This window comes from Dendropsophus ebraccatus, chromosome 8 (assembly GCF_027789765.1).
Source record: "Dendropsophus ebraccatus isolate aDenEbr1 chromosome 8, aDenEbr1.pat, whole genome shotgun sequence".
NCBI classification, from domain to species: domain Eukaryota; kingdom Metazoa; phylum Chordata; class Amphibia; order Anura; family Hylidae; genus Dendropsophus; species Dendropsophus ebraccatus.
In genome coordinates, this window is record NC_091461.1 from 15,829,709 (window position 1) to 15,851,671 (window position 21,963).

At 44.2% G+C, this 21,963-nt stretch overlaps 1 protein-coding gene across 1 annotated transcript; it reads right to left on the minus strand.

Annotated features, from left to right (window-relative positions):
- Window positions 1-1,247: 1,247 nt before the first annotated feature.
- GPR162 (G protein-coupled receptor 162) lies at window positions 1,248-21,801 on the minus strand. The gene is made up of 4 exons (XM_069978857.1): window positions 20,126-21,801; window positions 8,571-8,757; window positions 3,109-3,293; window positions 1,248-2,011 (listed from the first exon to the last, which is right to left on the minus strand). Exons 1-4 carry the CDS (start codon window positions 20,963-20,965, stop codon window positions 1,484-1,486), a joined length of 1,740 nt encoding a protein of 579 aa, XP_069834958.1. The 5' UTR covers window positions 20,966-21,801; the 3' UTR covers window positions 1,248-1,483.
- Window positions 21,802-21,963: the final 162 nt, after the last annotated feature.

A 21,963-nucleotide genomic window follows, 5' to 3' on the forward strand; every position in this document is an offset into this window, starting at 1 on the left:
TTAACTGGTGTCAGAAAGTTATATAGATTTGTAATTAAAAATCTATTTAAAAACCTCAAGTCTTCCAGTACTTATCAGCTGCTGTATGCCCTACAGGAAGTGGTGTATTCTTTCCAGTCTGACACAGTGCTCTCTGCTGCCACCTCTGTCCATGTCAGGGACTGTTCAGAGCAGGGGGAGGTTTTCTATGGGGATTTGCTACTGCTCTAGACAGTTCCTGACATGGACAGAGGTGGCAGCGGAGAGCAGTGTGTCAGGTAGCTGAAGCAGGTCAACTAGGGACCTGATGCCTCTCGTTCATTCCTCTCTTCCGTTCTTTACTGCTCCTATATACAAGAATATAACTACTATAATACTGCTCCTATATACAAGAATATAACTACTATAATACTGCCCCCTATATACAAGAATATAACTACTATAATACTGCTCCTTTATACAGGAATATATCTACTATAATACTGCCTCCTATATACAAGAATATAACTACTATAATACTGCTCCTATATACAGGAATATAACTACTATAATACTGCTCCTATATACAAGAATATAACTACTATAATACTGCTCCCTATATACAAGAATATAACTACTATAATACTGCTCCTATATACAAGAATATAACTACTATAATACTGCTCCTTTATACAGGAATATATCTACTATAATACTGCTCCTATATACAGGAATATAACTACTATAATACTGCTCCTATATACAAGAATATAACTACTATAATACTGCTCCCTATATACAGAAATATAACTACTATAATACTGCTCCTATATACAAGAATATAACTACTATAATACTGCTCCTATATACAAGAATATAACTACTATAATACTGCTCTTATATACAAGAATATAACTACTATAATACTGCTCCTATATACAGGAATATAACTACTATAATACTGCCCCTATATACAGGAATATAACTACTACAATACTGCTCCTATATACAAGAATATAACTACTATAATACTGCCTTCTATATACAAGAATATAACTACTATAATACTGCTCCTATATAAAGGAATATAACTACTATAATACTGCTCCTATATACAGGAATATAACTACTATAATACTGCCCCCTATATACAAGTATATAACTACTATAATAATGCCCCCTATGTACAGGAATATAACAGTATGGCGGTATTTCTCTCTTTGTTTTATGACTTCATCACACATAGTTTATAACCAAATCACAATTTATTGTTTTGTCATCTTTTGGCTCATATTTCCAGTGTATTTGTAGTGTGTCTATGGGGGGGCAAAGTGGTATCACAGGAGGCCTGAGGGGTAGAGGCAGTGTTAGCTAGGTGCCCCCCTGAAGCCCTTTGCCCTCTCACAAACAGCAGATTTGCCTGAGAACAACAGATTCAAAGGGAGGGTCCATGTGCAGCCCCTTATTCAGTCCAGGGGTGACTGATATAAAGGAGGTAAATGTGAGAGACCCTGTACACTCTTCTCTATGAAGCCCCAACCTTGCAGCCCCTTTCAGACAAGGACGACCTACGGGTTTCAGTTACAACAAGTGGGGGGCTACACAGGGATAGACGTCTCTCTCCCAGGCCTGCCAAGGACACCCCTCCCTCCAGTCCCTTCCTGGGGTGTGGGGAGGGTCTTGGGGTTGATCGGACTCTGTGTGGTGTCCCAAGAGGCGAAGGGCAGGGAGTGTCATCAATGAAGGCCGTGATTTCATCCCGGAAGAAGGAGTTGTGGATTCCACTTCCCATCACTGAGGGCCCTCCCATTCCTCCCTGTAGGAACTGGTGCAGGCTGCTGAGACCATCATCTGCTTCTCCTCGAGCCGGAAGCTGGTGGCGACCCCAAGGTTGTATGTCGTGACTCCGACGAGGGGTGGAAGGGCTGCCTCCCCTTACAGATCCAGGCCCACCTCGTATATCATCCGAGGAAGACCACCTGAGCAATAGTGGTGATGAGCGAGGAGGAAACAGGTCAATTTCATCATGGGACATCCTTCGGGAGAGAGGGACCTGAGCAAAGAGAAAAATTAGTCAACATGGGTATTAGCGATAGAGGAATCTACAGTTAGGAGAAAACTGGTTGTTGTCCCTTAGGGTACTATTACACAGGCCGATGAAGGCCCGATAATAAATGTAAACATGCGCCAATCTGCTGGATCGGCGCTCGTTTACTAGGCCTATTACACAGCCGATAATCGTTTAGCAAGGGCTGCAGGGACATTGTTACAGATGACCTTGCAGCCCTTGTTTAAACTTTATACATTACCTGTCCAGGCTGCAGGGCTCCTCTTGCTCTGTGCTTCTCCCCGGGTCCCGCGTGCTCCAGCTCCAGAGCAGCCTGTCTGAGCTGACAGGCCACTCAGCCAATCACTGGCCGCGGCAGTCCTGGCCTGTGATTGGCTGAGTGGCCTGTCAGCTGAGACAGGCCGCTCTGAAGCTGGAGCGCGCGGACCTAGGGAGAAGCACAGAGCAAGAGGAGCCCTGCAGCCTGGATAGGTAATGAATTCTTCTTTGCTAATCGTCAGCGTCGTCCGCGCACCACTATTACACGTAGCGATGTGCGGTCGGCGCCCGACAATTATAGGTCAGAACCTATATCAACGATCAGCCAATGACAACGATCATCGGTTGATCGTTGTCTTTATTACGATAGATAGGGCCGATTCGGCCGATTATCGTTCCGTGTAATAGTACCCTTAGGCTAATTCTCTTCTTCCTAGTGCTGGGCCACTAAAGAAGGGCCTGTTCATTGTTTTTATTCCTTCAATAAACCTCTCTCTACAAAGCTAAAAACTAGTTCAGTAAAAATCAGTATTTCTTATTCTACCCCCCTACGTGTTTTGCTGAGCACAGCGGCTTTTTCAGGGGAAAAATAGACTAAAACTTTAAAAAAAACATCTAAACCTCCACTGGCATCTTTTTTTAAGGCCTTCTACCAAACAATCAATCCAGAAGACTTTTATGCCGCAACTTCTTAAAGGAGCAGTAAACGGAGACCCCCACCACCACCACCACCCCAATCAATATTAATCAATCAATTAATCAACAGTCTGGGCACAGGGTCATGCTGTGAGTAGTTAGGAGGTTGGTAGCAGTGCAGGGGTCACCTGGTGTCGATGTACTTGTAGGTACTGGCTCCTGTCTGTCGGCAGAAGTACATGCCTTACAGGCACAAATTTCCCGTCTCGCAGGTCTCCTCCCAGGTAATGCGGGGGTCTCTTTATGGCGGTGCCATTGGAGTCAAATCTAACTTCACACAGACGGCCATCTGCAAAGTCATCTCGACCACTGTCTGTAAGTGAAATTAACAGTAATAAGAGTTACCATCCAGAACCACAGCCTGTATTATACTCCAGAGCTGCAATCCGGATCTTTAGTGGAAACATTAACCCCTTCACGACCCCCTAGCCCATAATGGCCATTTCATTTTTGCATTTTTGTGTTTTCTTCCTCGCCGTCTAAGAGCTATAGCGCTGTTTTTTTCCCACCTACCGGGCCATGTGAGGGCTTGCTTTTTTTAGCATTTCAATCTACCATAATAAATGACGGAACCACAAAAATCTTATTTATGGGGTAATATTGGAAAAAACTGCTATGTGTACCTTTTGGAGGGTTCCTGTGCCTATGTAATGCACTGATTCTTAACGTCAGTCTGAATACAACCATATGCACGTTTTCATAGCTTTTCTAATATTTTCTGTTTTTGTTTTTTACAGTAAAACCTTTTTTTCCCCAAATAATTATTAGTAAAATGGCTCTTTTGTGGCTCTTGCAGCGGTTTTATTTTTCACCTATGGGGCAGTATGAGGTGTCATTTTTTGGCGCCATGATCTCTAGTCGTTATTATTACCATATTTGTGTAGATCGGACGTTTTCATCGCTCTTTATTAATTTTTTGAATATATAATGTAACAAAAAAATCAGCAATCCTGGTGTTTCTTTCATTATCTCGTTTATGCCGTTCACTGTGCGGGAACATTTGTCTTATTGGTATAATGGGAAAGGGGGGTGATTTAAACTTTGATTTAATTTTTTTTTTTTAAGTCCCTCTGGGAGACTATTACCTGCAATCATTGAATTGCATACAGTGATCAATGCTGTGCCATTGCATAGCATTGATCAGTACTATCAGTGCTCTTCTCATACAGTCTGCCTGAGGCAGGCTCTATCACAAGATCGCCAATTGGACCGCATGTAGGTAAGTAGAACTCCACCGGCAATCAGGAAAGCGATCAGGACCCCCACAACCACACTGCGGGGCCCCTGATCAGTAAGTGACATGGGTCACCTGGTCAAAGAGGTTATCTGGAGAGCAGAAAAGCTCCAACCTGTTCTGCTCTCCAGCACTGCACTTCCTCCCCCAAGGCAGGGGGAGCTTCGCAGATTTATATATAGTTTATGGCAAATGATTTCATTTAACTTGTCGTTTATTCAAATAAATTTCTTCTTATTCTGGGCTGAGTAGTCAAGTGGGCGGTCCTACACAGTGATTGACAATATCATCTATGTGTGTGGTATAGCAGTGCTCTGTATCTGTGTAGTATATCTGTATTCTAAATGTGTAAAGTATAGCAGTAGTATTTATGTGTCTGCTGTAGAGGTAGCATTTGAATGTAAGGTATAGCAGTAATATTTATGTGTCTGGTGTAGAGGTAACATTAATGTGTAAGGTATAGCAGTATAACTTATGTTTGTATGGTATGGAGGTAAAATTTATGTGAAAGATATAGCAATAGTATTATTGTGTACGAAATAGCAGTCATATTTATGTGTTTGGTATTGAGGTAGTGTTTATGTGTGTGGTATAGAAGTAGTATTTATGAGTAAGGTATATCAGTTCTATTCGTGTGTACACTATTGTGGAAGTATTTATGAGTAAGGTACATTGTTACTGTTTATTTATGTGTACACTATTGTGGTAGTATTTATGAGTAAGGTTGTCACGGCCGCGGCGGCGCTGCTACTAGTTCGGCCCCGTGGGGCGCCTTACCTCGGCCCGCTCCTGTCACCCGCTGTGCCGGCCGGCGCGCGCATCCTCGCCTCCTAGGGCGCGCGCGCGCCGGCTGTCTCTGATTTAAAGGGCCAGTCCGCCCCTAATTGGAAGTTGCACTTATCACTTCCTATAAATTCCAGCCCTGCCCCACTACAGGTGTTGGAGCCTCTACATGCTTCCCATAGCGTTTGGCCCAGCTCCCTGTTGTTCCTGATTCCTGTCCGCTACCTGGTCCCTAGTCCTCGTTCCTGGTTCCTGCTCCTCTGTTACACTATTGCTCCTGTGTTCAGCCTGTCACCTGTGGTTACGCCTACAGACCTCTGCCAGCACCATCTCCTGCCTACTGCTCCTGCCACGCCTCGCCTGCCATCACCAGCAACCAAGCCAGGGGTAGCGACCTGGGGGTCGCCTGCCGCAGCAAGTCCATCCCGCCTTGCGGCGGGCTCTGGTGAAAACCAGCGGCCCCTTAGACTCCGCTCCCTGGTGAGGTTAGTGCCATCGCTAGTGACGGTCCAGTGGATCCACTACTCCAGGCGTTACAGTAGGCTCCAACCATGGATCCCAGCGAGGTGCCTGATATCCGTGAAGTCGCCCGAGTGGTCGCCCTACAGGCTCAACAGATCCAGCAACAGTCACAGCTTATCCAACAACTGACTGCAGCCGTACAGCAGCATACTACAGCCCAGCGCCCACCACCTCCTGCAGCCTCTTCAAAACTACGACTGGCTCTCCCAAGTAAATATGGAGGTGACCCCAAGTTGTGCAGAGGATTCCTGACCCAATGCACTATGCATATTGAACTTCTAAGCAGTCAGTTTGCCACCGAGCGCTCTAAAGTGGCTTTTATCATCAGCCTATTGGAAGGTAGAGCTCTGGCCTGGGCCACACCGCTGTGGGACCGTGATGACCCTGTTGCTGCTAATCTCCGAATCTTCCTGGCCGAGTTCCGGTCTGTCTTTGAGGAACCTGCCCGTGCGTCTTCGGCTGAGACTGCTCTCCTCAATCTATCTCAAGGAACATCCTCCGTTGGTGATTACGCCATCCAGTTCCGCACCCTGGCCGCAGAACTAGACTGGAATGAGGCCGCCCTAATTGCCACCTTTAAAAAGGGCCTGTCCAGTCGAGTGAAAGATGTGCTTTCCGCCCGAGACCTTCCTACCTCCTTGAACAAACTCATGCTACTGGCTACCAGAGTCTACACCAGGTTTTCCGAGAGAGAGGAGGAGATCCGTCAGGAACGGCGTTTGAGTCTGCCCCGTCGCCATCCCCGGCTGGCACCGGTGTTCCAGAATCCCATTGCTCCTATGCCCCAGTCGTCTCCAGAGATTCCTATGCAGGTGGAACGGGCTCACCTGTCGCCTGATGAAAGAATTCGTCGTCTGGAGCTGAATCTTTGCCTCTACTGCGGTGGTTCGTAAGACTTTCGGCTGAGATGTCCCCAACGTCCTCAAGCGTCCGGGAAACGCCAGCACCTAGGTCCGGTGGGAGAGGTCTCCCTAAGTGTGAATGCCACCTCTCCAAAGTTGTCTGTGCCAGTCTCCATCCAGACACCCTCAGGACAAACTCACCAGACTACTGCCTTTCTCGATTCTGGGACGGCAGGCAGTTTTATTGCAGCTACATTGGTCCAAAGATGGCGGCTACCCGTGACCCAACTAGCCAGACCCCTGACTATCTCCTCGGTCACGGGCGAGATTCTTACCGACCATGTGCACTACCAGACTGCACCTCTAGTCCTCCAGGTGGGCACTTCACATCAGGAAAAGATCTCTTTCTACGTCCTGCCCCATTCTTCTTCCACCATCCTCCTGGGACTCCCTTGGCTGCGATTACATGCCCCTAACCTGGACTGGATAACCGGGAAGATTCTTAGTTTGGGTCAGGACTGTTCCAACCAGTGTCTGAGGTCACCTCAGCCCAAGTACTCTATGTTGTCACCCGACCCCGCCAAGCCTCTATCCGGCCTACCGGCGGAATACCAAGACTTGCCTGATGCCTTCTCTGGCACGGAGGCGGACTCTCTACCACCTCATCGGGCGTACGATTATCCCATAGACCTCCTTCCTGGAACTTCTCCTCCACAAGGTCGGGTGTACCCTCTCTCAGTACCCAAGACTGAGGCCATGTCCTCTTACATCCAGGAGAACTTACAGAAGGGTTTCATCCGCAAATCCACATCCCCTCGCCACATAGGGATGGACTTCATCACTCTTTTGCCTCCATCTGCAGGCAAGAAAGAGGGGGAGGCCAAAGGGGGGGGTACTGTCACGGCCGCGGCGGCGTCCCGTGCTCCGGGCCGCCGCCGCCGCGACCTCTCCATGCAGCTGCCGGGGTCCATGTGCAGGGACCCGGCGCTGCTACTAGTTCGGCCCCGGGGGGCGCCTTACCTCGCCCCGCTCCTGTCACCCGCTGTGCCGGCCGGCGCGCGCGTCCTCGCCTCCTAGGGCGCGCGCGCCGGCTGTCTCAGATTTAAAGGGCCAGTCCGCCCCTGGTCCCTAGTCCTTGTTCCTGTTTCCTGTCCGCTACCTGGTCCCTAGTCCTTGTTCCTGGTTACACTATTGCTCCTGTGTTCAGCCTGTCACCTGCGGTTACGCCTACAGACCTCTGCCAGCACCATCTCCTGCCTACTGCTCCTGCCACGCCTCGCCTGCCGTCACTAGCAACCAAGCCAGGGGTAGCGACCTGGGGGTCGCCTGCCGCAGCAAGTCCATCCCGCCTTGCGGCGGGCTCTGGTGAAAACCAGCGGCCCCTTAGACTCCGCTCCCTGGTGAGGTTAGTGCCATCGCTAGTGACGGTTCAGTGGATCCACTACTCCAGGCATTACAAAGGTACATTGTTACTGTTTATTTATGTGTACACTATTGTGGTAGTATTTATGAGTAAGGTACATTATTACTATTTATTTATGTGTACACTATTGTGGTAGTATTTATGTGTACGATATATCAGTAATATTTATGTGTGTGGTTTAGAGGTAGCATGTATGTGTTAGGTGTTGCAGTATTATTTATGTTTGTGATTTATCAGTAAAATTTATGTGTATGGTATAGAGGTAGCGTATATGTGCAAGATGTTGCAGTACTATTTATGTGTATGATCTAGCACCACTATGCAATGTATACTGTCAATCTAAATTTAAACTATTGTCCTTCCTCTGTAAATGGGAGCCCACTATAACCAGTTATTTTTAGTGTAACTTAATTTTTTTATTTATTATTATTTTTTTTTTTTTTACAAACAAGAGATATGACAGCAGTGTGACCAGAGCCTCATACCATTAGGTGACGGTCATGCTTCCATAATAAAATATAAAGCTTTAAACAGGATTAGCATAAAAGGGTCTAGTTTTCTAGCAACAGCGCCACACTTGTCTATGGGCTGTGTCTGGTATTGCAGCTCAACCATATTTACTTCAATGCAGATGAGATGCAGTACCAGAAACATCCTGTGGAGGAGAGTGGGGCTATTGCTGATGAAAAACATAACGGATCCTGTCTACTAATCCATGACAATTCCTTTCTGTTGGCCATATGCAGTGACACTAGAGTATTGCTGTATAGAAGTGTTTATCCTCACCTTCATCCCCGCTGTCAGACAACATGGAGGCACAGTGTTCCCAAACGGTACGTAAGTCAGCACGGTACCTGGCGCAGGACCAGATAAAAGATGGAAGGAGAAGAGTCTGCGCCATTGAACACCATAACACGCACAGCACCATCCATGGTGGTGCGCTGTCATAACGAAGACTTATAAAACTCACCACCTGCAACACAAGAAAACAGCAACAAAAACATAAAAATCTATATTATAGCTAAAAAAAAACAACCAATTCCATAACCTTCAAAATTAATGTTTTACTTGGTGGACAAACATTTACTTGGTGCATTTTTCCTTGTGACCTGAAGGTGTCACTGTTGTTTATACATGCAGCCTCTCCTACAGCCATAATATCAGTAAGAAAGTCTATAAAAGAGGCAATAACTAAATGACTCAATGTAATTACACTTTACTGAGTTTATAATTCCATATCTCTAGTAATGGAAAAAGGTCTCATGAATAATTTAGTGAATAAAAATAGTAAACAATGATGTGGGCGATATCATTCATGTACATAGGACAATTATAGAAAATAAATGTTCTTGTAAATCTGTCTCACCGTTAAAAGCAGCATTCAGGAAGTTCTATTTCGGAAAACACACAATTTTCCATCTTAAAGGGGTACTCCAACCACATTCAGTATTATTGTATTGATACAGTACATAAAAATACTGCCCCTTATGTACAAGAATATAACTACTATAATACTGCTCCTATATACAAGAATATAACTACTATAATACTGCCTTCTATATACAAGAATATAACTACTATAATACTGCCCCTATATACAGGAATATAACTACTATAATACTGCTCCCTATATACAAGAATATAACTACTATAATACTGCCCCTATATACAGGAATATAACTACTATAATACTCCTCCTATATACAGGAATATAACTACTATAATACTGCTCCTATATACAGGGATATAACTACTATAATACTGCTCCTATATACAAGAATATAACTACTATAATACTGCTCCTATATACAAGAATATAACTACTATAATACTGCTCCTATATACAAGAATATTACTACTATAATACTGCTCCTATATACAGGGATATAACTACTATAATACTGCCCCTATATACAAGAATATAACTACTATAATACTGCCCCTTATGTACAAGAATATAACTACTATAAAACTAACTCCTATGTACAAGAATATAAATACTTTATTACTGCCCCTATATACAAGAATATAACTACTATAATACTGCCTCCTATATACAGGAATATAACTACTATAATACTGCTCCTATATACAAGACTATAACTATTATACTGCCCCTATATACAAGAATATAACTACTATAATACTGCTCCTATATACAGGAATATAACTATTATAATACTGCTCCTATATACAGGAATATAACTACTATAATACTGCTCCCTATATACAAGAATATAACTACTATAATACTGCTCCTATATACAGGAATATAACTACTATAATACTGCCTCCTATGTACAAGAATATAACTACTATAATACTGCTCCTATATACAAGAATATAACTACTATAATACTGCTCCCTATATACAAGAATATAACTACTATAATACTGCTCCTATATACAGGAATATAACTACTATAATACTGCTCCCTATATACAAGAATATAACTACTATAATACTGCTCCTATATACAAGAATATAACTACTATAATACTGTTCCCTATATACAAGAATATAACTACTATAATACTGCTCCTATATACAGGAATATAACTACCATAATACTGCTCCTATGTACAAGAATATAACTACTATAATACTGCCTCCTACTACAAGAATTTAACTACTATATTCATGTATATAGGAGCAGTATTATAGTAGTTATATTCCTGTATATAGGGGCCAGTATTATAGTAGTATATTCCTGTATATAGGGGGCAGTATTATAGTAGTTATATTCCTGTATATAGGAGCAGTATTATAGTAGTTATATTCTTGTATATAGGAGGCAGTATTATAGTAGTTATATTCTTGTATATAGGTGGCAGTATTATAGTAGTTACTGAGGAGTTTTAACCCTCCATGTATAATATGTGGATGATATATGATGTTGATTTTGACCTTTCAATGATTTCTTCTTACATGTAGTAAGCTCGTCCTCCGCTCCGGTTCTGTACACCATGTTCTGTCCATAGTAATTATATTTTACAGCAATCATCCAAACAAGTTACCAGGAGAACAGCTTTGCACTCGGGGAGCAGCTCTCACTAGATTCTACCTAAAGTACATTTCCTTCTATTGACAACTCAGAAAACACAGCAGGCAGGCCAGTTAGCCGAGCTGAGCGCCGCCACCGCCATCTCTACGGATAAGTGCCCGCTGCACCTGGATACAACTATGTCTATTTCTGGTGTGGACGACGCATCAGTGGGTTTAAGTGATGTGTTTAGCATAGTGATCAATGATCTCTATGGAAACTGACATCACAAATCCATTACCAGGTGGGGACAAATGCATCATGGAGAAAGTACAAAACAGGTATTTTAGGACATTACTAAATATAGGACTTCCTTATGTCAGCCCCCCAGCTAGGTTAGATGCCTGAGGCTAGTGCAACATTGTGTCTGTCCCAGACTGTTTCCTTGAGATTCCTCACAATACCTGTTTCATGGGGAGGCTCCCCTCTTCCTCAGGTAAATCGAATACACATGAGTATGGCCTCCACCCAAGAAACAATAATAATTCATTCCCTAATGTACATAAAGGATGTTACCTACCCCCATGGAATATTAGTTAACTCCCCATCAGTATACACCAGGCATTTTTAATAAACATCCCTTTTCCACTAAACAACCCCCCCCCCCTTTTTCCTACTTCACAGTAGTGAATACTACCTAGCCCCTCCTTTGCACTAGACATCAGAGATTATTACCACTGTCTCCCCACTGGACACAAGGTACCATCACCAGCCCTCATACCCACTGTGCACCATGGAATAGTGCCAAAGCCACCCCACACCTACTTACCCCCCTCCCAACCGACTTTTTTTTTTTTTTATTCCAATAATGTGGCATAAAGTATATGTTTAATACAAATCCCGTTCGTAACGCCACAAATCCTTTCCAAACCTCTGAACCACCTATTTATCCCCCTCAAAACCTACTTGTCTCCCAATCTTTTTGCTTTTTCCCCACTGGACACCAGGTTCCATCACCAGCCCTCATACACACTGTGCATCTGATTACTGGCTCCTAACTGGGTACCATAGAACAGTACTGGCTCTCCCATACCCACTGCACACCATGGAATAGTACCACAGCTTGCTCTTCCCATCCTTTCCCATCCATTCCTTTCTGCTGAACACCAAGGCTTATAACATATAAAATACCCTCTTTTCCTCAAACAATGTTTTCTTACCCCACTTTTCCCACCAAATCTTAAAGGAGAAGTCCGGTGAAAATTTTTATTAATGTATTGCCCCCCAAAAGTTATACAAATACCCAATATACACTTATTACAGGAAATGCCTATAAAGTGCTTTTTTCCCTGCACTTACTGCATCAAGGATTCACTTCCTGGATAAACATGGTGATGTCACTTCCTGGATAACATGGTGGTGTCACTTCCTGGATAACATGGTGATGTCACTTCCTGGATAACATGGTGGTGTCACTTCCTGGATAACATGGTGATGTCACTTCCTGGATAACATGGTGATGTCACTTTCTGTATAAAATGGTGATGTCACTTCCTGGATAACATGGTGATGTCACTTCCTGGATAACATGGTAATGTCACGACCTGACTCCCAGAGCTGTGCGGGCTGTGGCTGTTGGAGAGGATGATGGCAGAGGGATACTCAGTGTCCCTCCAGTGCCCTGTGTCCCTCAGTGTCCCCCTGCCATCATCCTCTCCAGCAGCCACAGCCCGCACAGCTCTGGGAGTCAGGTCGTGACATCACCATGTTATCCAGGAAGTGACATCACCATGTTATCCAGAAGGTGACATCACCATGGTATCCAGGAAGTGACATCACCATGGTATCCAGGAAGTGACATTACCATTTTATCCAGGAAGTGACATCACCATGTTATCCAGGAAGTGAGGCCTTAATGCAGTAGTAAGTGCAGGGAAAAAAAGCACTTTATAAGCATTTCCCGTAATAAGTGTATATTGGTGATTTGTATAAATTTTGGGGGGGGGGGCAATACAATACTTTAATAAAAATTTTCAGCGGACTTCTCCTTTAATGCCTTTACCCTTCTGCTGTCAAGTAACTAAACAAACACTGAATGCACCACTGACCACAAGGGGAAATGGGGAAATTTTGAATTGACCAAACCCAAACCTTGTGCAGAGGAGAAGTGGATCAGATTCTAGCCTTCTATTTTCTATTGTCATAATATGACATAAAGTAAATCATTAACACAGATCCCGTTCGTAACGCCACAATTCCTTTCCAAACCTCTGAACAGCAGAGTTGTCAGTGTTCCATCATGTGCTCATATACTGGTGCACAACAAGCATAATCTGCCATTTGGGAGTCTTGAAAAAATGAGGAACTTTCTAGTCTTGTGTTTTCCTACGCCTTACATCTATTCCGAGTTCCCTTGCCTATCGGCAATCAATGACCGTGTCGCCCGTAGATTCGCTTCCTTTCATTACTGTAAAGTCATTTACACCGCGAAATCAATGAATATTGCTCGCTCAGCGAGGCACAAAACATACAATGTACCAATAACTAGAGATGAGCAATACAGGGATCCCGCTGCAACAAAAAGCATTACAGTTATGGTTAAACACTGTAACAAGTATGGATTTCATAGTTGTTGTCTGATGTAGAAAAAACACTTCCCAATATCCTGTCAGGCAATTCTGGGTTAATAGAGAAGGATTCCCTATACAGAATTACTTCCTCTGGAGGACTAGACATTGATTTATAAGAAAACAGTAATACCTCAATTTTCCTGCGGGGGCACTGCAGAATAATGGAACACTTACTGGTACAGATAATATGGGAAAGTTGTAGAATATTTCACCACACAATGATTAAAGGGGTTAACCAGGATAGGAAAAAACATAACTGCTTTCTTTCAAAAACAGCGCCACCCCTGTCCTCGGGTTGTGTGCGGTATTACAATTCAGTTCCATTCACTTTAATAGAAATGAGCTGCAATTCTACAAACAGACTGAGAACAAGAATGTTTTCTAACCCCTTTAAAGGGGTTGTTCACAAAAAAATCTTTCTAATCAACTGGTACCAGAGATGCCTGTGATTTGTTATTTAGGGCCCTATTCCACCGGGCGATTATCATTAGCATCATCGTTAACGATAAACGATTTAAAACGACCGCTATTGCGAACAGCCTGAAATCGTTCACCCATTTACATGGAACGATAATCGTTACTTATGATCGTTCTTGCGGTCGTCTTGTCGTCGCTATTGCGTTTGTTGCTACTGGGAACAACCGAACGACGTCTTATTCAATGCGAACAATTGGCGAGCGAGCAACGATAAAAATAGGTCTAGGTCTTATTAAGTGAGCAACGATTTCTCGTTCGTCGTTTAATCGTTAACTGCTATTGAACCAAACGATTATCTCTTAGATCCGAGCGATGTAACGATAATTTGAACGATAATAGGGCCCTTACTTCTACTAAAAAATCACCAGTTTTCCAGTACTTGCCAGCTGCTGCATGTCCTGCAGGAATGGTCACTTTTTTCAAGATTTTGTAGGATCTCAGCAGTCAGCCCCTCAAGAATCAGCTACTTATCTAATATAAGATGGAAAATCCTTTAGAGGGGTTGTCCAGTGAAAAATGTTTTCTTTCAAATCAGCTGGTGTCATAAAGTTATATAGATTTGTAATTTACTTCTATTTTAAAATCTTAGGTCTTCCAGTACTTGTCAGCTGCTGCATGTCCTGCATGAAGTTTGGTAATTTATACAGTCTGACACAGTGCTCTCTGCTGCCACCTCTGTCCATGTCAGAAACTGTCAAGAGCAGCATCAAATCCCAATAGGAAATCTCTCCTGCTCTTCAGACTAGAAAGAATACCACTTCCTGCAGAACATACTGCATCTGATAAGTACTGGAATTTTTTTAATAGAAGTAAATCACAAATCTCTAACACTTTCTGTCGCCAGTTTATATGAAAGAATTTTTTTTGCCGAGCTACCCCTTTAAGCTTTATTTACAGAACCCCCCTCTAAATATTCTCCTCACATGTGCAGCCTGATGGTTTTGCGGACACGAAACAGCGGCCTAATTTCCCATGTCCTGACATAAATCTGCATTTCGTCCGTCTCTGTAATGATCCGGCGTGGGGCTAATCTGGCCGTCACATGTCAGGCTCAAGGCCACACGTCCTACAGCAATCCTGCCGCTCCGCAGCTGTAATTATACTACAAGTCCTAGGAGGGTCTTTGAGGTCAAATATCTGTGTGGCTCCATCTGTAATGGAAGCACTGACACTTAATAGGTGAAGTGCTGTAAGCGTGCGGCGCACATGGGGTTAACGCTTCCCAGCAGCAGCTGTCGCCAAACTGTTAATTAAGCGAAACAGATTATTACCGTAATTGTTAAAATAATTAAAGAGGTTGTGAGGGAGAGCCGAGACGTGAACCAGGGAGGTGTCCAGGGAAGACGGCAGTGGGGGAGGGGGCTGCCAGGTATAGAGGAGGAGAGGGGGCAGGTGCGGAGAGGTAAAAATAGAGGAATTCATAGTGCTGGTGCGGGGGAGGATAGGAAGGAGCACTATGTAAGTACTAAAGCTGTCCGTAATCTGTCACCCAAACCTGCCAGGAGAAGGCTATACAGCATGGCAACTCATGGGTCACATGGTCAAAGAGAACAGACCCCTGGCGCACGAGTGATGTCACTGGCGTATTGGGTAGCTGGAAGAGCGGAACGGAGAGGGACTGCACCGGCCACTGTGTGATGTGAGTATGTGCATGGGGGGGGGGTTACATTTGTGGCTGGAGGTGCAGTGCTGCCTCCAGCTAAAAGAAAGACTGGCAGGGCAGGGAGCCCTGCCAGTGGGTGCTGTGAGCTGGAGGCAGACCACATTTCACCCTGCTGCATGGGCCCCATAGCAGTTGCGTGGTCTGCCCTTATGATGGCTTTGGCCTGTGTTGTGTACAGGACTAGCTTGCTAGGCTATGTAAAAAGCTTAAGGCCTAGTTAGTTCCAGTTTAGGGCCCTATTCCACAGGAATCCATTATCGTTCATATTATCGTTAAATCGTTCGAATCTAAACGATAATCGTTTGTTTGAATAGCAGTTATCAATTAACGACCGAACGAGAAATCGACCTGGACCTATTTTTATCGTTGCTCGTTCGCAAATCGTTCGAATTGAATAAGAAGTCGTTCGGTCCTTCGCAGTAGTGACGAACGCAATAGCGACGATAAGACGACCGGAAGAACGATCCTAAGTAACGATTATCGTTCCATGCAAATGGGTGAACGATTGCAGGTCTTTCGCAATAGCGGTCGTTTGGATCGTTTATCGTTAACGATTATGTGAACGATAATCGTCCCATGGAATAGGGCCCTCACACTTATCACCTGCTACAAGCAAGAAACCAGAGACTTGTCTGCTATCAAGGCACCAAAGATCTTGTCCTGTCTTCACTTATTACTGATCTGGGTCAGAAACTCAGTGATCACAGCGCCATGTTGTGTCTAGGAGGTTGTACCCAAGACTTTCTTCAGACCACACCGAGAGGGCAATTCAACTCTAAAGAACCTGTTCTTAATCCGACAAAAAATGACCAAGAGAAGAGAGGAAATAGCTGTACAAGGACTACTCTGCAAAACGTAAGTCTTAGTGGGCGTCCAGTCTGCAGTAGTGCCAAGCGGCTTATACATCACAACTGTTTTCAGCCTATGTCCTCATGCTGTAAGTGAAGCCTTCTACAGTAAATTACCCCGCAGGAACCTCCATTCACTGTGGATTTTGGCAAATCAGATCATTATGATTGTGGCACTACAGCTTTAGTGTTACATCCAATTCCAATGCATATGCCCTATCCCCCATTCCCCATCCTCTCCCCCATGTGTAGTTTAATATCTATTCCCATTTAAAAAATAACACCCCCCTACAATGGTGTTCTTGGCAGTGACTTCCACCTCATCCCTGCCCAGGAGTTAGCCAATAAATACTACTACTTACTATGGTGTCTCAATACCAGACCAGACTGTATTCAGATCCAATGGTGAAAAAATGAACACTTCCCTAACCTGTATGCAGTTCTGTAAGTATACTTGCTAAACTGTTTTGTTAATACATTGTGTAATGCATTGCATACCCGGAGCTGTGTAAGAGATAATCTCTGTATATTCTGTATTGGATGAATGATGCCTTGGTCACATGTTAACTCCTAGGCAATAGTTTCTCAAAAATCTATGGGTAGTCTAAGAAAAAAATGTCTAGAACATCTATTGTCCTCTCCACTGGTGTGCCAGAGCGCTGGGGAAAGAGTGACCTCTTGTGGCTGGAGGCATAATGCTACCTCTGGCCAGAAGAGGGATTGACAGGGCAGGGAGCCAATGGCTCATCACCCTGTCAAACACAGAGCTGCATTTCATTATATGTGCTCCCGATTACGAGTGCATACAGTTAAAGGGCCAAGTAAGTGCTGATGCTGGCCCAGACTGACTAGCAGGACATTTCGAATTCCAGACAGTGTCCGGAATTTAGCATACTTTCATAGGGTTCTACGGGGCATCTGTGCCAGAGTTCCAGACAAAAATAGGACATGATCTATAATATCCTGACCTATTTTCTGGTCGGCGCTGCGGAACAAAAAATATTATAATTAACAAATATAAATTATTAGGCTATGTTCACACAATGTAAGAGACCTGCCGTTCCGTGACCCAGTCGATCTTTATGGCCGCAGACTTCTGATGCGGGCGCATCCGTGCACGCCCGCATCAGAACTCCCCACAGCACCCTATGGAGCGAGCGACCGGAGCCGCTCGCTCCATAGTGTGCACTGACATGGTTTTCTACAGCCGCTATTCAATGAATAGCAACCACAGAAAACTGACATGTCAGTTGTTTGCGGCGTCGCTTGGTATCCCAGCCGGAGCGTATACTATGTGTATAAACTGTGGCCGGGATCCCATAGAAAACAATGCAACGTATATTCTCGTAATAATCACGGCCGTTATACAATATATACGTTGTGTGAACATAGCCTTATTATGGACACCCTTCCGGAAACATCAGGATCCGGAAATTGAGCGAGATTTCCTGATATGAAATCTGGATAAAGTTAAAGGGGTTTATCCAGCGCTACAAAAACATGGCCACTTTTCCCCCTACTGTTGTCTCCAGGTCAGGTGCGGTTTGCAATTAAGCTCCATTTACTTTAAATGGAACTGAGTTTCAAAACCCCTCCCAATCTGGAGACAACAGTAGGGGGAAAGTGGCCATTGTTTTTGTAGCGCTGGATAACCCCTTTAAGGGACGTGTGCTTGGGGCCTTAGGTCTACCTACAAGAAGGAGCCTGGTCCAGTACCAGCAATCAGCTTTGGCTTTATGGCTGCTCCAAGAAAGAGAATTGTCACTGTAAACCATTAGATCACTGCAGAACAAAGGCCAGAGGTACTACATACAGCATATCTGCTGGTGAAGCAGCATTTAAAGGGACAGTGACCAAATAATCCTCTGCCTGGTCCTGTATGTTATATGGATTTTGCACAAGAAGCTTAGTAAAGTTGAGCATTGTTTAATTCTACCACGTGACACTACACTACAACTCCCAGCCAGCCTGCAGCATAATGCTCATCATCCCCCCGTGTCACTGACATCCCAGCGATACAAGATAATTAGAACAGGAAATGCCAATTACCAGGGACAGAGTCAGATAGATGGTGACTTGTTGGAATGTGAACAAATTGGTGGCTCATTACTGGAGGGATAAAGAGTGGAGGTGCCGAGAGCGAAGCCGTGTGTGGGAAGAGAAGGAACAGAAAAGCAGATTGTGTAAGAGAAGTGAGTAGGTGTTTACCAGGAAAAATTACCAGCGAGAATGAGGAGCGACAGGAGGGACGGTTGTATCATGCTAGACAGGGAGGGATGCAGAGGTAGCAGGCACATCCGAGCCCTGGTGCCTCCGACCTCTCCCATAGAAAACACCAGGATCCTCTGTGATTTTTACTAGAAATGTTTGTGTAAATAGCCAACTGGGTGTTACCAGCTGGAGGCGTGTCTATACAAAAGCTAACAAAGTCAGCTCTCATTGGATAGAGTCAGACAGTGTAGGGACACGCCTCCAGCTGGTGACACCCAGTTGGCTATTTAGTCATACATGTCTAATAAGAATATAAAAGGAATAGCACATCACAAAGCTATAAGGAAATGTGATTTTATGAGGAATATTTGTAATTACTAAAGCAGACAGGTCAGGAGAGGCCGCCTGCCATTGTAGCAGAGAGCAGTGTGTCAGACGGGAGAGAATACACCACTTCCTGCAGGACATACAGCACTGGAAGACTTGAATTTCTTTTTAGAAGTAAATCACAAATCTCTGGCACTTTCTGCCACCAGTTTTCTTTTCGTTAAACTACCCCTTTAAGTGTTAATAACATATTATATTTTAGAGCATAATTCTCTATTCTCTCCATCTGAATAGGGTGGATTCGGTTGCAAACATGAATTTCTGCAAGTTCCATTCAGACGAATGGAATAGTTGCAGAATTGTCAGCAACAGAATCTGTCAATTGTGAATTGTCCACAGTGCATCATTTCCATCTTATATTTTATATTCTACATTCTATAATATATCCTACAGAAGGAAATAATTTAAAGGGGAACGCCAGCGAAAATCTTTTTCTTCCAAATCAACTGGTTTCAGAAAGTTATGTAGATTTGTAATTTACCTCTATTTAAAAATCTCAAATTTTCCAGTACTTATCAGCTGCTGTGTGTGCTGCAGAAAGTGGTATATTCTTTCCATTCTGACATTGTGCTCTCTGCTGCCACCTCTGTCCATGTTAGGAACTGTCCAGAGCAGCAGCAAATTCTCATAGGAAACCTCTCCTGCTCTTGACAAATCCTGACATGGACAGAGGTGGCAGCAGAGAACACAAGAATACACCACTTCCTACAGGACATACAGCAGCTAATAAGTACTGGAAGACTGTAGATTTTTAAATAGAAGTAAATTGCAAATCTATATAACTTTCTGAAACCAGTTGATTTGAAAGAAAAAGATTTTTGCTTAAGTATCCCTTTACGATGGGGGGTATCAAGGCTTGCATGCCATAGAGTGCATCTACAAATAGTCCCCCACAATAGTTACAAAAAAAATACTTGACTGACCTGCTGCCTACTGACTCTGAGCACTCATAGCTTTCAGTGTATTATCTAGCTACCTATAGGTTCAGTATCATACAGCACAGTCAATTCATTTACCGAAACAATAAAAATTTGTCGCAATGAAAAAAACCTAAATGAGAAAAACAAAAATATTAGAAAAGCATAAAAGAAAAGCAAGGTTGGTCAATGTAAAAGTATGAAACCCAATCCCCCCATCTCACCAATATGGGCAGCCCCGTCAGTGCATCATACAGCAGAACAATGCCCCCAACCAGTCCGGTGACCTGCGCTGCCGTCCTTGGTGATTCTGACCCATCCAATGATGAGCGTCTCTTTCCCTGAGCATCCTGTACTACGATGGCCGGTACTTCCAGCATCCCTTCTGCCCCACCCTCCCCCGTCCCTCCTCTGTTCCCAGATGCAGGACAGCAGCAGGCGTGGTATATAGTCACTCCTAAACATCCAAGACCCGTGCCCACCCCACCTAACAATAGTAGCTGGAAGCACAGCCCAAAGCCCAATCCAATCCGACTAGCCAGGAAGTGGCAACCACGTGTGTAGAACCTGCGGGCATTGTCATGCCAACCAATGGATGGCAACGTGGACAGCACAAAAGAAGCCGCCCAAATTCCGAGAGCCCCCTGCAATGCTTGTCTTCGTGCACCACCCAACCTGTAGCTAACAGGCCAGCGCACCATCCACATCCGGTGATAAGAGAGACAGGCCACGGTCAAGCATGTGGACAGTGCTAACGTGTAATATGTGGACACAAACACCTTGCACAAACCCTCGTTCCATTCATAACCAGGAGAATGTCTTCTTCTCAGCTGCACCACAGAAAACAACGATAGGGGCACAGCGGCCATGAGTAAGTGTGTTCCTGCCAGCAAACAAAGAAGCAGTTCTAGAGGGCGAGGGCGCTGCCCGCTCCCACCACGGCTGGCTAAACTCAGGATGCTCCAGGCATTTGCCAGTAACGAGAGGGCACCACATGCCAGCCATGATACAGAGTTGTTTTGATATAGCTCATCGGCCTCATCCTGATCAGGGGCCCGTGGCATTTTTTGGGCAAAGGTTCTGATATTGTGTTGCAATTCCTTCTTGATTTTTTGTTTGTTGATTTTCACCGTTTTGCTTTTCTGCTTCTTGATACAATGAATCCCTCGAATTCCCTATTCTACGCCTATCGTTCTTCTCCTTGCCACCTTAACTTTTCTATTCTAATTTTCAAAAAATCTACTCCCACAGTGACTCTCTTAGCTACCAAATCTTTGTCCACCCACTGCCAATGTTTTCCACATTCCTCCCATTACTCCTCGAGTCTCTTCAGAATCTCCTAGACTTGGTCAACTCTAAGAAGTTTCTCAGCGACTCACTGCAACCACTTTTATTTTCTTACACTTTGTCACTCCCACTGCCAACCTTACTGCTCACCTTTCCCACTATCTACACTTTAAAAGTTGTCTTCTACCTAATCTCCTCCCGTAACTTCCCCAGTCCTATTCAAGATCCTACTCTTGTTTTTTTACCACTTCCTTTACACTCTTAAAACTCTCCTCCAAACACCCTTTGCCACCAATCGCCCAACCACCCTGGCAGTCTTCAAATCCCTTCACCACTTTAAAAGTCTCTCATGTCCACCACTAGAGTGCACATGTATAGGAATGTATCCACCTCTAACTCTTGTTTAGTCTTTGCAACCAGATGTCCCTATGCTCTATCCTATATTCGCCATCTTGTGGTTGATCAACTCTCCATGTTGGGTAGTAACTCTTGATCTTGACTAGGAGTCTTTTTGAAATTTGCTGCTTATCGAAAGCTGGCTCACTTTCTTTGCAATCTCTTGCTGGGTATGTGCTGTCTCTGGCACTGAACACTCGTCTCCTTTTTCTCCACTGATCCTTAGTAGTGTCTTGGGAATTGCACACAGTCTTGTGATAATTGCAGTCACTCTCTGTTAGAGAGCTCATACCACTTGCGATGCTTGACGCGGAATCCCCGAAGAACCTCTCCTGAGGGAAGACAAAGAAAAATATCATGACAGTGCACGTCAGTCTCC

Bases quoted from the DNA above. Each gene is read 5' to 3' on its own strand.
- GPR162 (XM_069978857.1), bottom strand. From the start codon at position 20,965: ATGCCACGGGCCCCTGATCAGGATGAGGCCGATGAGCTATATCAAAAC. The intron at 8,758-20,125 runs GTGAGATGGGGG...CTTGTGTTGCAG, and splicing joins TGACGGGGCTGCCCATATTG to GTGGTGAGTTTTATAAGTCT. The intron at 2,012-3,108 runs GTGACCCCTGCA...CTCTTTGCTCAG, and splicing joins TACAAGTACATCGACACCAG to GTCCCTCTCTCCCGAAGGAT.